Source organism: Protobothrops mucrosquamatus, unplaced genomic scaffold, assembly GCF_001527695.2.
Source record: "Protobothrops mucrosquamatus isolate PMUCROS unplaced genomic scaffold, P.Mucros_1.0 scaffold1334, whole genome shotgun sequence".
In the NCBI taxonomy this organism is placed as follows: domain Eukaryota; kingdom Metazoa; phylum Chordata; class Lepidosauria; order Squamata; family Viperidae; genus Protobothrops; species Protobothrops mucrosquamatus.
This window is the reverse complement of record NW_015387532.1, coordinates 55,496-71,926: the sequence shown is the minus strand read 5'-3', so window position 1 is coordinate 71,926 and position 16,431 is coordinate 55,496. Positions and strand designations below refer to the sequence as shown.

The 16,431-nt window shown below is 36.2% G+C and overlaps 1 protein-coding gene across 1 annotated transcript; it reads right to left on the bottom strand.

Moving 5' to 3' along the window:
- Positions 1-5,588: 5,588 nt before the first annotated feature.
- FAM72A (family with sequence similarity 72 member A) lies at positions 5,589-14,818 on the bottom strand. Its single transcript, XM_015821461.1, has 4 exons — positions 14,634-14,818; positions 9,792-9,869; positions 7,526-7,650; positions 5,589-5,689 (listed from the first exon to the last, which is right to left on the bottom strand). The coding sequence occupies exons 1-4, from the start codon at positions 14,783-14,785 to the stop codon at positions 5,595-5,597; spliced, it is 450 nt and encodes a 149-aa protein (XP_015676947.1). The 5' UTR covers positions 14,786-14,818; the 3' UTR covers positions 5,589-5,594.
- Between the last annotated feature and the right edge of the window lie 1,613 nt (positions 14,819-16,431).

Below are 16,431 nucleotides of genomic sequence, written 5' to 3'. Positions count from 1 at the left end.
ATCATCAATGTTAGGTGTATCTAAATCTCTGACTGCTCTTCTTAACCAGTACAAAAAAACCCTGGAATTAATTTTAGTCACAAAACATCTATATACCAAATGTTAAAAGCTTGTAGTAACAAGGCATCTTGGTTTCATAGACAGAATTACAAATGTGATCAGTACTATTTCTAAAAAAGATATCCATGTCAGTGTGTGGGGGGGGTGAGTTAAGTCATAAAATGGAAACTTCCCCTCTTGAATCCCTCCTGCTGATGCACTTAGGGTCCTTCTATATAAATCTATTGAGCTGGTTGTAAACTGTATCTGCACTGAGGTTCAAGAGCCCATACAGATACTTATTCTGCCTCCTCTATCCCTGATTCAGTAAGGTCTGAAGAAATTGTAGCTGTATGAGTGCCATTATTCTTTCCTGTAATTAGGAATACTATGGGATCATGACACCCCCAGCCATTAAGGGAGGGTTTTAATAAGGGCTCTAGATGAACATAGTTAAAATTTCCCTTCAGTTCTTTCTGCCTGAGTTAGGAAGGCTCAGTGACAAAAGGGAAGAAGGTGCCATGGATAACATTTTTGAAAACCATGAAGAGTATTTTTATAGGTAAAGGAAACGATAAGATTGCCTCTTTCCTCATAGGTTTCAAGCTTCATAAGCTTTGGACTTAAAATAGAAATTATAGCTGAACTCCACCACAAGTATAGCAACCTTTATTCTTGATGTTACTTGCAATAGATCTTATGTCTTAATGTATGGTATCTGGGCTGCTAGATCTGCAAATAGACAACATGACTGCTAAAAAGACCTCAAGATACTAATGCTCCGTGAGATAGAGTAAGTTTAGAAGGGAAATTTGGAGCAGATCCTTCTTGCCTATACAAATTTTCATGATCCCTAACTAAAGACTAATACTTCTCTCTCTTTCTTGAATAGCCATTAGTACCCTTCCTAACAGCAAAGCAGAGTTCAAAATAGGCAGGCAGACTGTCCAAATATATTTTTACTACTGCAACCAATTACTGTACATTGAAACATACCAATTATGTTAATTTACCATATTCCCAGTTCAAATGCTCTGTGAAAATCTATGCTTTCCAATGTATTGCCTAGCTAGATACTGAGTTATGAACACTGTAAGGAACCAAGAGAACATACTGAAATAACTGCAAGAAAATATTTGCCTGATTTTCAGATGTGTTACTCATCTCTTGTCTAGATGAAACATAGCAAGACTATTTACATGAGTACAAATTCAGGAGATTGTAACAGTCCTCAGTACTTTACTAAGCAATTAAAAGCCTAAATACTCCTACACTGGAGAGTTGCAATATGATCGCCTGCAGTTACTGTGGCTTTACAAGCAGGAATATATGTTCCTATACAGCAGGGGTGTCAAACTTACAACGTCACGTGATGCGTCGCAATGTATCGTGACTTTTTTTCCATTGCCGGCAATGGGGTGGGCACGGTTTCAGCATGACACATCTGGCCGGCGGCCGGCAGTTTAACACCCCTGCTATACAATATAAACTGATGTACAAAAGGAAATCAGAATTATGCAGTTATTTTCCATGATATGTTATTCCGATAAACTCAAAAGAGTTAAATAATTTGTTTTATTTTACATCTGTCCAAAAGGAACCAAGTTTGGGATCTACAGTCAATAAGAAGTTGAAAAGCTTTTAGTCAAAATTTACATTTTCACAAAAGGGGTAAAGGTAGGGAAATAGTTGATAAAAGGCAGATAGACAAGAAATCAAAGAACTGTGGCTGCTGCTTTTGCCAAACTGATGGAGCAGTTTGCCAAAAGTAGACAAAAAAGGAATTTGAGTACACATTCTATCCTTCTATTCTACTCTGCTTTAAAAAGAAAATAAAAGAGAGTTAAATGGGAACTGTACACGTGAGTGAAATGTTAGCCTAAAGAGTGATATTGATGTCCACATATTCATTGTTCCATGAAACCCACCTTTAAAAGTCTGCGCTGTTCAGAATAACCTGCTCAGAAAATACTGATTTGTTTAAAAGGAACAGTCCTCTTTTAAATTTGCAACAACAGGATAACAAGAGAAATGTAATAATTTCTTTCTGTCTCTACCTTTTTTGGCAGCTAACGCTTCTTTCTGATAAACACAACATATCATTATATGGACAAATGCCGATTTAGTTTATCCTGCTAAAAGTAATTCTAGTTCTAGTTGCTGTAGGTTTTAATTGCATTACACCAAGTTTGCCTAATAGTTGGGAAAGAAAGAATTAATTAGAGCCAGTCTTTTGTTCTGGTGTCTTTGCAATGTGCTATTTGTCAGCGGCACTCTATCACAGCAATGACTGTGTTACAGTGGAGACTCTCTGCATGTGTTTAGCATAGACTGCTTCTTAGATACTATGCAGTTGTCTGTTCTAAAATAAGCATATATATTTAATCAGTCACCCACACTCTTTCCCCAAATAGCTCCTTTTGGAAATAAGTGGAAAGAGCATATTATTGTCCTGTTGTGAGTTTTTACTTCCTTTCTCTTCCATTCTTATTGCCAGCAACAATCAGTCTTGAATAATGCATTATGAAAAGAGAATGCACTGCTACAGTGCATTTTATATAGGTATGAGTGACATCAGAGCTAGAGAGAAGTTAAGGCAGTTTACTGGAATGCAGATTTTATGTGGTTCTTTCAATGTCTGTCTTTTACAGTACCACACATATATTTCTTATAATTGGATGTGTAACACTCTTCCACCTAGTGTCTTTGTTCAATCAAAAAGGCTGCAAGGATTGCCTTCAACCCATTTTTCAGAATAAGCATGTGAGTATGGGTCTTGTGACCTGTTTGGTGTACACACACATGAACGAATATGTATACATTTGCAATCATCTTAAATATTTCATCTTTAAATAATCAAAAAAGATGAAGAATTAAACTTGTTCTGGCATATACATTACCTATTCCTGTAGCTATCTTTTACTTATTTGGTTTCTTCCGTGTTCTATTTCATAAATACAATACAAATTATGTTGCATTTACAGAGAACTATTTTAATCAATGATTTGCTGGAAAATAGAAGTAAAATTGCCTTTATGTAGGAAGAGTCGTATTATAGCCTGTTGCTATCCTTACATGAATTTACATTAATTGTTCTATGATCATCAAATCTTGGGAAACTTAATACAGATTTTGGTGATTCCTAAAAGGTCAAATGAGGCAAAGCTGAATATCAAGGATACAACTGACATAAAAAATGCTTTTGTGCCCCTGATGTAAGTTGGACTGTATAGGTTCTCTTTCCCTCTGTAAAACAATTCTAAAAGCGCTATTCAATATCTTCATTGAGAATCAATTCCTATTGAATTTGATGAAGAAAAAAATAATTGTCTCTTTGAGTTTTATTTCTAGACAATATCTAGCTGGTTCTACAAGGAGTTCATGTATCCACAGTTGCAGAAAACCCTGGATAAAGCAAATTATCTGGATTTTTTAAGTTGGATTTTAGGTCTGGATATGGAACTGAAACTCCTTTGATTGCTTTTGTGTATTACTTGTGGTGGAACCGAGATTGAGTGTGATCTCCTGCTCCAGCTAGATCTTTCAGCTGCCTTCAGTACCGTTGATGATATTGTCTTATCTTTGAAGGATGGGAGTGGAGAACACTATGATTCTTCTTTTTTCTCTAGTTGGTGGTAGAGGGCCAACATTACAGGGCCAAACTCTCTCATTCCTCTTTCAACACTGGGAGAGGTGATGGGATAAAGATGGGTATCACTATAATGATTGAGTTGTATTTCAATCCCTGAGCCAAACAGGAGATGCAATTGAAGCCTGGAAGCTGTTTTCCATAGGAAAACATAGAATTAATTCCAGAAGGTTAGAATAGTACCTGAAAAATGGAGCTGGCTATAATGGGTGATGTTGACCTCACACCTTCTTCTCCAGCAGAAATCCAAAGTCAACACACAACCAGACTGAACCAAATAAGAAATAATTCCACTCATGACTTTATGTTTGGCTTTGAAATTTCATCTATATTTTTTCACAATGTATTAGGAACTTCATTAGTTAAAATTATTATTTTTTTAAAAAAGCAAAACAAATCTAAGGCTCTCCAGTTTCTGAATTCTGTACATGAGATACACATAGCACACAGAATACATGGTATTGCAACTGGTAAGTAGCTGCAAAGTGGCCAAGATTTCTATAGCTATCAAAGCTGAAGTATGTGTCTTTTTCAGGGTTTAGAAGGATAGATTTCAAACAATGTATTTAGTTCCATTTTTTTCCTAAAAGCAATCAAACATAAATAACAATAAAAACAAGCAGTTATTCCTCTTGTATAATCTGCCCCCTTTGAATTTGGATTATCCCATTCAAGTAAATAAAAGTTGATTTAAACTTATTGACTCACTTCCTAGAAATGAAACTGGACCTATCTAGGTTCATAAAATAACCTGTAACAAGATCAATGAAAGCCCCAAAACAGCTTGTACATAATTATATAGTATTTTTCTTGCCAAAAGCACATTAGTTCTCTTTAAAAAAATCCAGATGATATTTCATTAATTTGGACAGTATAGGCTGTTCTAACTGTAGCTATTTAGCTGCTGCTGCTTTTGACTTTAGAATACAAGTGAGACTCACACTAGGTATGGTCTTGTGCCAACAATAAAGAAGCCAGAATAATATTTTACTGAAGCTGACCCTGCATTTATAACTTCCTTTCCAGTATTGTATTCCCTGGTTTTCCCTCCTTGCAAAGAACTATAAAAATATCTGAACTCAGCTAGAAATGATGCCTCTTGGGTATTAATTTTAAATCACTTTGTTATTTGATCATATGTTTCATGATATTCCCCATACAGAAAAGTAGGAGGTTCCAGTTCTTTTGTTACTGTTGCTTTGCAACTTTTCTTTCCATTAGAAGCAGGAAAATATGCCAGTTCCCATGCTAGATCTCCATTTTGTTGGTCTTGTGTGCACAAGTAATTAAAAATCACTACCAGCTTCCTTGAAAGCTAACCTTCTAGCAATGCTCAACACTCATACAATATATGCAAAAAAAAAGGGTTATATTTAAGAGCTCTCTATTAACCCCCTCTAATACAAATGCCTGAAATTAGAAGGCTGCCAATAGGACAATCTGTACTGCCTGCTTTCTGGGCAACAACATTAAATGTAGCCACTAAAGTGAGGTCTGGCCTAGCTTCTGGACAGAAAAATGATAACACTCACTTATCAAGCACTACAGAGTTTATTTCTTATGTGGCTATTAGATCTATCCTAATGTAACAATAATTGATAGGGGTGTGGAACATATTTGATTTTGTCATAATTTGGAAACAGATAAAATCAAGTGACTCCAGAAGCCAAATATGCACATACATGGATTTTGTCCTTTTAGAAAGTGAACAAGTAAGAACTGCATTCTTATCTTTATATAAGTCTCATTATGTAGCAAGATGCTTACTAGATCAGATAGCTTTTGGTGACAGGTATCAGCCTTTGAAGGATTTTTTCCCTTCCTTTTGTACTGTCTTCCTGGGATCAGTGCATTATACTTCTTGTAAATACAAGAAACACATCACGCGATGCAGTGCAGATAATATTTATCTGATATATTTCTCCTCAGAGATGCTGGATACATCTTCATCCGTGCTTTCATGTAAATCTGGTAAGTTGCCCCAAAGCAAGAAATCTGTACCTAAAAAAAATGTAAATCAGTTTATATTTTTTGTGGTCAGAATCTGAAGTTAACTTAATAAAGCACAATATCAAAGAAAACATATCCCGAGAGTATCAATACACTGATATACCTCTCAGTTGGTGGGATACGGACAACAGTGTGTTAGTTTGCAGGGTTAACTTGCAAAAGATAGATAGATCCTAGTCTACAGAGACCAACCTAAGGAAGTTTGAGATAAAATTAACCTATGACAATATATGTCCAAACCAACTTCACTATGCCCTCATGTTAGCGAGAATTGCTGCATGTGATGCAGGTACAACTAATGCTTCTTTATTGACTTATGAAGACCAACCACATTATATGAAAGCCCTGACTGACCAAAGGCATGATGGACAGAAGATATTAATGTCTGTGAGCCCGTATGGAAGATAGAAAAATAGAATATAAAAGGATAAGATGACAAAGAATTAACAGTGAATTAACAGATTAAATGGAAATAAAGCAAATAATTTTGTTGTCTATTTGTGTAACTAACAGATAGGAAGGCTGGGATAAGTAGTCTGATCTGATGGAGTAGAGTTGATAAATAGGATTTGTGTAGATTTATTTATGAATGAAACAGCTAAATATATGTCAGAAAATATGAACTGGTACATTGATGTTGATCTGTGTGTCTATGAAGGTAGCAGTCATAATTTGGTTATATAATAGTTGTGTGTTACCTAGAATAGTAACTATGCAAGAATCAGGCTTGATTTTTGGAGGTGGGGTGGGGGAAGTGCTGTAGAACATCTTGAATAAATCTGATTTAAAGGAAAAGGCATTTTATTAGTGTGATATGAATGGAAGGATGAGTGGGAATGACAGGAGAAAATACAGAAAAAGTAATGCCATTATACTCCTATGCAAGAGAAATGTAAACACAAACTGGATGGGCATTACATTGTTAAATGAGTCTGAAAGGTAGCTGGCAGACAAGAGGGTGACAATTAGTAAAATTTGGCAAGTTTTATACTTGGAGGTGTGCAAATTCTTCAGCAAATCACTGTGAAGCAAAAGAATGTGACAAATTTACTTTCTGTCCATTGTTTTAGAGAAAGCTTATGATACTGTATAGGCTCAATATAGGGAATGTTTTGAATGAATGAAGTTGCTGAATGTGGTGAAAAGTGGAATATGATGGAAGTAAAGCATGTATTATAAAAACATAGCAACCAGCAGTCAAATGGATAATTGGATTCTCAGTGAAGTAAACACACGTATGATGGATGGGAACATTATACAGAGTATAGCTGGTATGGTATACAGACAGATGGAGTGTTGATATTGATAAATCTGGGAAAGAGATATGGTGGTGTGATGGGGAAAGACTGCAAATGTAACTACTGTACTACCACGACTGCTTTATAAATTGTTCATCCCTGAATGTAGTTGCTCATGAAGAGATTTGCTTAATAGCATGTAACCATAGCATATGGTTTTACAATGAGTTAATTGTACTACCATCTGGCATTTGCATTAAATAACATCCAACACATATCATCTTAAATTTGCATGAAATTTGCTGACCAATTCACTCCAGTCTGATGATTTACTGTAAGTGACTGGAGAATTTAGTTTACATGCAGCATTTTCTTGGCAAAATTATTGGCTAATAATCACACATGACCTAAGCAAAATACATGATTAAAATACTATATTTCAACACTAAGAATATGTTCACTTCCTTACGCAGCTGTTTTGTACTGGTTCTGATTGATGGACTATGAGATTTCCAATGAAAAACAAAATAGATTCAACAATCTGAAAAATAAAACAATTAAATGCATGTGCAGAATAGAAGTTTCATACCAGATGAATCAAATCTGTCAATTCCAAAAACGGCTTTACTGTGAAACATCCAGAAGTGTCCATTGTTGCAAGAGAATAAACAAGGTTTGCATGGAGCAATCACATGGTAGCCTACAACATTACCGCTGGGAAAGCAAACAAAGTATATGACATGCAAATTTTAAATCAAAGACTATGTAGAAAAAAATGATTTATACAAATGATAGATATGCAAATGTATCCTACTTACATATCAAATTAATAAAAATAAAATCCTTTCATCTACCAAAAATAATGCAATGGACAAGGTAATAAGCAAAATGGAGAAATAATCTGTACCTCTAGCCTCCAAATGTACTATTGTGTTAATAAAATAAGTTAAATTAATTTCAATTCCATCAGAAAGCAAAACATAACTTTAAAATGGAAGCTTAATTTCTCTTCCCAAACTAAATAGATCTGGAAATTGTGAACTCTAATGCTTACTGATTCTATGTCAAATTCACATCCAATAGGCAACACACATACACAGATGCACAGAGTATGTATATATACATACACACACACACAAAGAAAAATAGTTATCTGCTTTCTGTTTTCTTAAAGGAAAAATATGAATATATTATGGTAAAGTTCTATAATTTGTCAACATTTTTTATTTGTATTTGGAGTACTGTTTTGTGAAACAGCAAAATAATTAAAATAATGGTAATATAATTCAAAATGGTGCCAAGGAAGACCTGAGCAGTGGATTCACTACTGGAATCCAAACCCTGTCAGTTTATTTTGTTTACATTTCTTGGTGCCATTACTTCCACCACTACCATGTGTTTTCATAGCAGCTTCAGGCTAGTTTGATTGAAATTGGCCTCGCAGTTTTCTAACCAAAGCTTTCTTTCTATCCTGCAATAGCGGGCTCATCTGATGCAGCACACCCCACCCCAGCTGGTGACATTTACCAACACATTTACCAACATTATTCTATTTCACTTTAGCTATCAATTTATTGTGCAAAGGCACGAATTTGACAAGCTCTGAGAGAAATAGTTAAAATAAGAGAGGGCTTGAAACAGCTGCAGAGACATCTAACTTATACACACAGATTTATTTATTTATTTGGAAGATTTATATAGCTGTCCACTCACTCACAGTGACTCTGAGCGGCTTACAAAAAGCGAAAACCCAGTAAAATAATAATAATAACTCCTCCCCATTTTTTAATGATCAATATCATTTGCACCTTGATTTTCAGCTATTAATACATAACTGCTAACTTTTTAAAACTGCAATCAACAATACAAAATATACAGAAATTTAAAAGCTTCTGTGGTAAGTCACCCCCCCTGAGAAAGAAATATTTTTGGAAATATTTAAAAGGCAGAATATATTTCCCTAAAGGATTTTAATAGCAGAAACCAACTCCACCCTCAAGTCTCTCTGTCCCAAACAGAAACCAAGTCTGCAGAATTGCAGATGTGATAATCTTGTCAGAAAGACTGGAGTCAGGAAACTGGGATTAGGAAGAAAGATCTCTAGAATCAACAATCCCTCACACCAAAAATCTAAGAGTCAACAGCCCCAGGGAAGTAGGATTGATCTCTGGGACATAACAGGATTAACCCATCACCATCAGAATACCGGAAAGGCACACTCAGACTCAGATCAAAGTTCATGCCACAGGAACAATTCCAAACAAAAGGCTCAAGAAGGTATAAAAACCCACTCCCTACATGTGTTCTCTCTCTCTCTTCTTCCAGAGCCATCTTTCTGTCTGGCTCTCCTCTTCAATAAATTGCAACCTTCTTTCTAAAGCAGTCGCCATGTTGTTTATTCCCGGCTTGGACTGAACCATGATGAAGACTTTTCCTTCAACAGTTCAATATTTCCTATATCCATGCTAAGAGAAATTTCATCTACCTTATCTCTGCTTTTACTTTTTTTATAAAAAGCCATTAAAAATGAAAACCAATTTTGTAAATGGAAATTCAGTTCATTAATGACCCACTTATATGACTACAATTTATTTGGAAATCTTGAATGTCTTATTTTGATATAGAAACCCAAAACAGGTGTTAGATCACCATGTACCATCCCATTTATTACTGAAACTAATCCAACAGATTTTTAATTCAACACTTCCATGATTATTTAGCACTCACTTAGATTAATTATCAGTAATCATGTATCTTTTAAATCTTGTATAGAAATGAGCAATAGACATAGCAGTTAACAATATTTTTATATATTAAAGAATATATAATAATAGCAATACTGTAATATTACTCACCATTTCAAACAAGCAACATTCATCAGTTTACATTTGCACATCTCTGTGTAATAACAGTTTCCAATGAAGTCAACTGTACTGGTAGTGATTAGAAAGAAAAGATATTGGAGATGATTAAAATAAATTTGATCATTGCTTAACTATGAAATATAGTGTTAATTAAAATTCTAACAGAGTGCTATTCCCTATATTTTTCATTTACATATCTCTTTCCAAAATCATAAACCTCTCCACTGTGAAAGAAGTACAGTAAAACTATCTTAGTTGGGAAATAAATTCAACTTTCTGAAGTTTTGACAAGAAGTCCTTTTCTTGTCAGGACTCTCCAAAAATGAAGAAACTAAACTGAGTTGTCAAAGGAACTTTGATTTATAGGTGGCTTTTTCATGCTAGAATTAAGACAATTCTAGTTTCTATAGTATTGCCTTCCCCAGCTTGATGTGCTCCAGATGTACTGGTGTAACACTGCCTATTATCTCAGACCAGGATGATCAGGGTAACGGCTTAGGACAGGGGTGTCAAACTGCCGGCCCATGGGCTGGTTGCATCATGCAGAGGCCGCCCTCATCCCAGCTTCAGCAATGCGAAGTCGCGATATGTCACATCACGTGACACAGTGAGTTTGACACCCGTGGCTTAGGAAATACTATTGTAGCTCATTATAAGAAAGTGAACATTTCTATTATGATCCTAAGTTTGGAAAGAAAAACATTTTAATGAAAAATTAAGAATCAGCATTTCTCTTTATATTGAAACCAATGCAGTGATTTTGTTTTACTATCTAAGACAGTGACTACATAGATAACATGTAGAATCGTATCTCAGCAAATCACTAAGCACAAATAGTCTAATTTATTTGGACTTGGTTTAATGTGTTGCAGAAACCCAGCCACTGTGCTCTTTAAGACTGTAATCCCATTTACTAAATGCAGAGTAAATGCCATAGAGACAAATTCTACTATCATTAGGTGGGGCTATATGGCTGTAATCCTATTAATCTTCATAGATAACAGCTACCAACAGCTTTAAGAATATTCACTTCCAAATAATATGCCTACAACTAAATTGCAAATAAAAAATTCTATTCTGAAATATTCCTAAATCTGAAACTTTTTTTTTGTAATGCAATCTCATGGTGTAAAGGTTGTAGCTGTTTTCAACTGTGCTTAGGCATGTTTTATTGTAGTCAAAGGTCAACAGCAACATGGATAGAGATGTTAGTCAATTTCTTAGTATCTTTTTCAGGTATATTCATTTTAACTCTTTTTTTGTCTTGGTTTTGAATCTTCATTTTAAAAAAAATTACAAAATTTGAAAACACACATGTAACTAATTAAGATAACAGTTTTAAGATATTTTGCCTTTCCCAATATATTCTAAAATACATTTTATAGATACTTTGAGTAGAGAACTGCATTGCAACATTTAGATGTATAAAATTCAAAAGATTTTGATGTGCCTATAGCTCAGAATTGAAAAGCAGGTCCATTGGTGTCAGACTTTTCAAAATCAAACTTCTGAAGCAATCCTACCTTCCATATAGCTGTTAACTTGAAGAACACCAATGCTGAATGATCAAGGGATATTGTTACTGTTATTACAGTATAACAAAACATTCCATTATATTTCTAGCTATCAATATAGGATTAAAAAAAGTAAGTAGCTGCTTTGCCAACATTCAAGCAATGCAGCTAGGTTAATTCATTCAGAATTTTAACTAAGAGTCTCAAGTTTTCATTAATGCAGGTGAGATTATTGGCTGGATTAGCTGGCAATGCTGCTACAATAAATTTACAGCAACTCATTTTCAGACCTATTCATTGACCACAGGTGGGGATGTTTCTTCTGAATCAATCCAATGGGGTCCAAATTGTTTTGCTGAAAAGCTGAGCAGAATTCCACTGATCTAGTTTTTAGACTGTACCTCTATACATTTGTAATGTGCACTGCGAATGGAAGGAAAAAATTGAAAATATTTCTTTGATAGTTATTAAGATAAAGTGGCACATTTGCATTACTTATTCAGTTTTTATTGAGAATAACATAATTAACAAAAGACCTTATTCAAGCTTTAAAGAAAACCCTGAAGTTATAGGCTGAAAATTAAATAATCTGCGGATTTTTAGCTTTATTAGTCTAGCTTTTAGAAAACTACTGCTTAAGCTCTTATGATATTAAGTTCCAAATAATGTGGTATATTTCCATAATTATTTCAGATTAGAATATTGCCATTTTCTAAAACAATACATGAGGATTGCTTCACTGCTTACAGTATTCCAAGCCCTGTGGCTGTGCATTTTGATAGAATATACTGACTGAAGATGTATTAGCTATTACAGTGCTGTATTGTGTCTGTTTCTATTATATTATACGCCAACATAATTTACAGTTCTTTGTATGAAGCAGAGGGGATATAGGTGATACTGCCAATGCAATCATATGTTTTACAATCCTCTGGTTTGAGAGCTAAACAAAACTTTTGTGGCATGTCAAGGGCTACACCCTTAGAAGCACGTGGAACCAAGATCTGTTGGATAAGGGTAGATGGGAAGTTTTCAGTTGTGAATTAATTCTTAAGTATTTAGGACCCGCCCACTTTGGGATGGAGATCTCTGAATCATGTATGATCCATTGGCAACACTTTCTTCAGCTCTGCTCTAGGCCTAGATAGGAATTGTAGCAAGAGGATATTGTAAAAAGCAAGGGATTGCTTAAATCTCTATTCATTGATTGGATTCATACATAACACTATTGATAGTTGTACTTCAGCCCCCCCCCAAATTAGGGTTAACATAGGTAGAAACACAAAGTCCTCAATGTCTTCTTCCAAACTCAGTGGCAATGGATTCTACATTTCTGGGAAAATGCTAGGAAGGAAAAAAAATCCTAATAAGGGTACAACATTTTAAATCTCCAAAGCATATTTTCAATTTATTTTTTATCATTTGGGTTTTTGACATGATAGAAAATAATCAGATGGCAGGTAACATTTATCAGGCGTGTTTGCCATTTAAAAACTCCCAGTTTTTCCACTTATTGGTTCTATGTTTTACATTTAACCACTTAGTTGCATCAGAACATCAATAGCTAGGATGCTAAGCTATTACTACTGCAGAGCAAAAGAAACAAAAAGCAGTAAAATATTTCCTGGAGCACTGTAACAAATTTTCCTTTTTAATGTCTCAGCCTGAAATCCAGTTTTTCTAAATTTAATACATTCCTGTGGTAACAATAGCCACACTGTTAAATTGTTCAACAACACTGCCAAAGTCTCATAATATGATTTCAACTAATGTTTACCAGGTATGTATAACTTATGCCATAAATTTAACCAAAGAAGCAATTATATAATTCCAAAAAGACTTGGCCTTTATAAAATGGCTATAATAGGAGTTCTTTTCATGTAGGCTGTTCTGGAGTATTTTCAGCTGTCTTTGAATCATTTTAGGAAGTTTAAAAGTTATTTTATGCTGTGTTTGCATATTTGATCTTTTGAAATCCAAAAGCTGCTGAAGTGCTGACTGACTTTTGGGCCATGAATGAACTAAACAGAAGGTACACAGAAGGAGGGAGGAGCCTGCTGTTCAACAATGCGGCATACAGATTGCATGAAAATGTAATTAGTAAGGCTGAGGTCTCCCTGCTCCCATCCTCTCAACTCTGTAGATCTCTTGCCATTAGTTAACATGAAAAGTAATGAATAATAACTACATTTAGTTGGATGTAGTTATTAATCTGGAATCTTGATTCTCTCCACAAAATAGGATACTCTAAGCAATCTTGGAAATAATTTCATAGCAGTCTTTATCTTTTTTGAAATCAATGTGGAGGCAATTATATTCATGTATTTTGCAAGATTGTGCAGATATGGGAGATTACATTAGTAAGTTTTGGTTTTGATCCCATTGGAGCAAATAATTTAATGGTTAGTCATGTTAAAAAATACTGTCTTCGATAAATAAACATTATAGAGAAAATATTGTATCCCAGTGAGGTTCTTCATTTCCACACACTTTAGCAGTTATATTTTGATTCACAACCATTGAAGCTGTCAGAAACAGAGATTATCTCTTCCTGTGGTTTATGCAACCCTCCACTTGGTTCTTTTGGTTGTTACCACAATAGCTAGATCACATACTAAACATAAGAGGAAGTGAAAGTGACCGTTTCAACATACCGCCACAGCAGTGATAGTGCAATTCTAACATTAAAACTATTTGTTTTTCTCATTTAAATTGTGAAACGTTTTTAAAAGATCTTATCAACTTGCAGTTTGCTAAAGAGAGCAATGGAAGCAGACTGCATTCTGCAGGGAATATAAAAATGTAAGATGTTAAAAGTACACAACAAGGTTCAACATTACATGGCTCAAGGTTTATATTTAGCTGGCTGGATCACAAATTGAATATGCCTACTACAGAAAATCTTACATTTCTCCAATGCTTTTGGTTATTTTTTAATAAATCAAATGTTTTCATTTATAATACATAAAGATTTTATAAAACATCAGGACAGACAGACAAGGCTCAGCAGCAGAAATCCGGTTTTAACATACTCATGGCCTGTGTCATCCTCCATCTCACCCTTTAGGGGACCACAAATCAAAATGTGAATTTGAAAATTTGTATTTCCACCAAGAGCACTTAACCGTTCAACTCACCTTAACTACCCTGCAAGGGTAGTAAAACAGAACAAGAAATGAAACCTCAATTTAAATTAAGAGCAGTCACTGTGGTTCAAGAAGAATGTATAATATTCTTCCAATCTCTCGTATGTAGAAGCTATTCAAACTAGACAAGGGGAAGACAAAAGAGTTAACTCCAATCCTATGCATTAACTTACCTGATGGGAGGCATGTCTGTGGAATAGAGGTCGGTCTCTGTATCAGTCAGAAGCACGGCTTTCATGCCCCGTGAACTAAGCACTTGTTGGCAGAACTTGCAGAACAACAGAGACACACATCGATCTGCAAAACTCCAACTGCCAGCAGACATACTAAGGTCAGTCTGTATTGGTGGGGGCTCCAGCATGTCCCTTGGCTTCTTTCAGTAGGTCGGATAAGGTGTTTGCTTTCTGGGTGGAAATCAGTCCTTCTCTCTTCTCACCCCTTACTCGCAGGACTTTGCTGCTCCTGTTTTCTCAGGAAGTCTGTGACCACCGATTCCGTTTAATGCGATATACACAAATACCGATGCTGAGTTGCAACTCAGCCTCTCCCCCCCCTTTTTTTTTCTTCCTAACCAGAATGAATGAGCCAGCAAGAGGCAAGTTCAATTTCTGCCATGAAATGTATTGATCACCCCGAATTAGTCCAACTCGCTAAACCTTCTTTCCAGGTGGCCTCACAGGGCTGTGGCGAGGATAAAACGGGAGGAGGGTGCAATGCTACGTTGGCTGGGTTGAGCTTCTGGAGGTAAGGCTGGATTTAATTGCAGGCAATATAAAACACTCAATAGAAGCCCATCGGGATTCGACAGGAGTTTTCTCCAAGCTCTCGATTATTTCTCTTTATTAATTATCCCTCTTTCGACACAATCCCCTATTATTAATCCCTCGTGTGCATAACCTGCAAGTGCCTCTCGTAACTATTCCCCACTTTTAGGGCTCTCAAAGTCTTTCTTTGTTTCTCAGTTACTCACTGGATGAACATGTAGATCCGAATCTCCCGGATTCCCGTCAGCACCTCCCAATTGGTGGATGCTTCCCCCGCTCCCCGAGCTGCTTAAAGCCCCAAACATAGGCAGCCTTCCCTTTGGCTGTCAGTTTGAATCTACAATTTCGCATCTCATTGGAAAATTATTGACCCGCCTCCGGGCAAAGAGAGATCGACCTCAACCATTGGAAGAGCTAGGATATTATCCCGCCTCTCTCCTAACGTACGGAGAATGAAGCGACACCCCTTACTTTGGATTGGTTTGCTTAGAACTCATATTTACATATTCCTTCCTCTTATGGATGCGAACCAACTGGGCTGAGCTTCTGCCGTGCGAGCATCCTGAATGGCCTTCTTCAGTCTTTGGTGGGCGGTGCCGATACAGAAAACTGGCGGGATGGAGGGTGTGGAGAAGAGACGATAGGATGTGGCCATTGGCTCGCGTCGCTGGCAGTTTTCGTAGCTTTCGATTCTGATTGGTGTCGCGAAATCGAATGGGCGGGGTTGCAGGAGTGGGACTGCGGAGGGAACGGATCGCGGGAGTATCCCGAAGAACGCGAGGCGTGGAAGGTGGCTCGGTCTGTGCCAGAAGTGCAGGTAATAATCGCGTCTACGATGTTGGAATTTGAAGTCGTCTTCCGACTTCAGTTTCACCCTGTTCCATAATTTTCCTTTGCGAGAGGTCCACCCTCCCGTCTGCCTTCCCGAACTTGATTATAATTGATTGTAATTAGTATAATTGTCGCCCTGTGCCATCTGGAAGTCCACTTTGATATAATTCTTTTTTTGAAAGGATGTGCTTTTTTTTGAAAGCATTCCCTGCCGTCATATTCCAGACTCGCCCTCCCCCCTTGAGAAATCAACAGATTTTAATAGGATCGAGGTTCCATCCCATAATACTTCCCATTGCGACAAACCGGGAACTGAATTGCCATATTCCCCTGCGAGAAGAAGATTCCCCTACAAACTGCTCCCCTGTGACATACG

Excerpts from the sequence above, each read along its gene's own strand:
- FAM72A (XM_015821461.1), bottom strand. The coding sequence starts at position 14,785 with ATGTCTGCTGGCAGTTGGAGTTTTGCAGATCGATGTGTGTCTCTGTTG. Across the intron at positions 9,870-14,633 it reads ACAGACATGCCTCCCATCAG|TACAGTTGACTTCATTGGAA; the intron begins GTAAGTTAATGC and ends AATCACTACCAG. Across the intron at positions 7,651-9,791 it reads AATGTTGCTTGTTTGAAATG|CGGTAATGTTGTAGGCTACC; the intron begins GTGAGTAATATT and ends TTGCTTTCCCAG.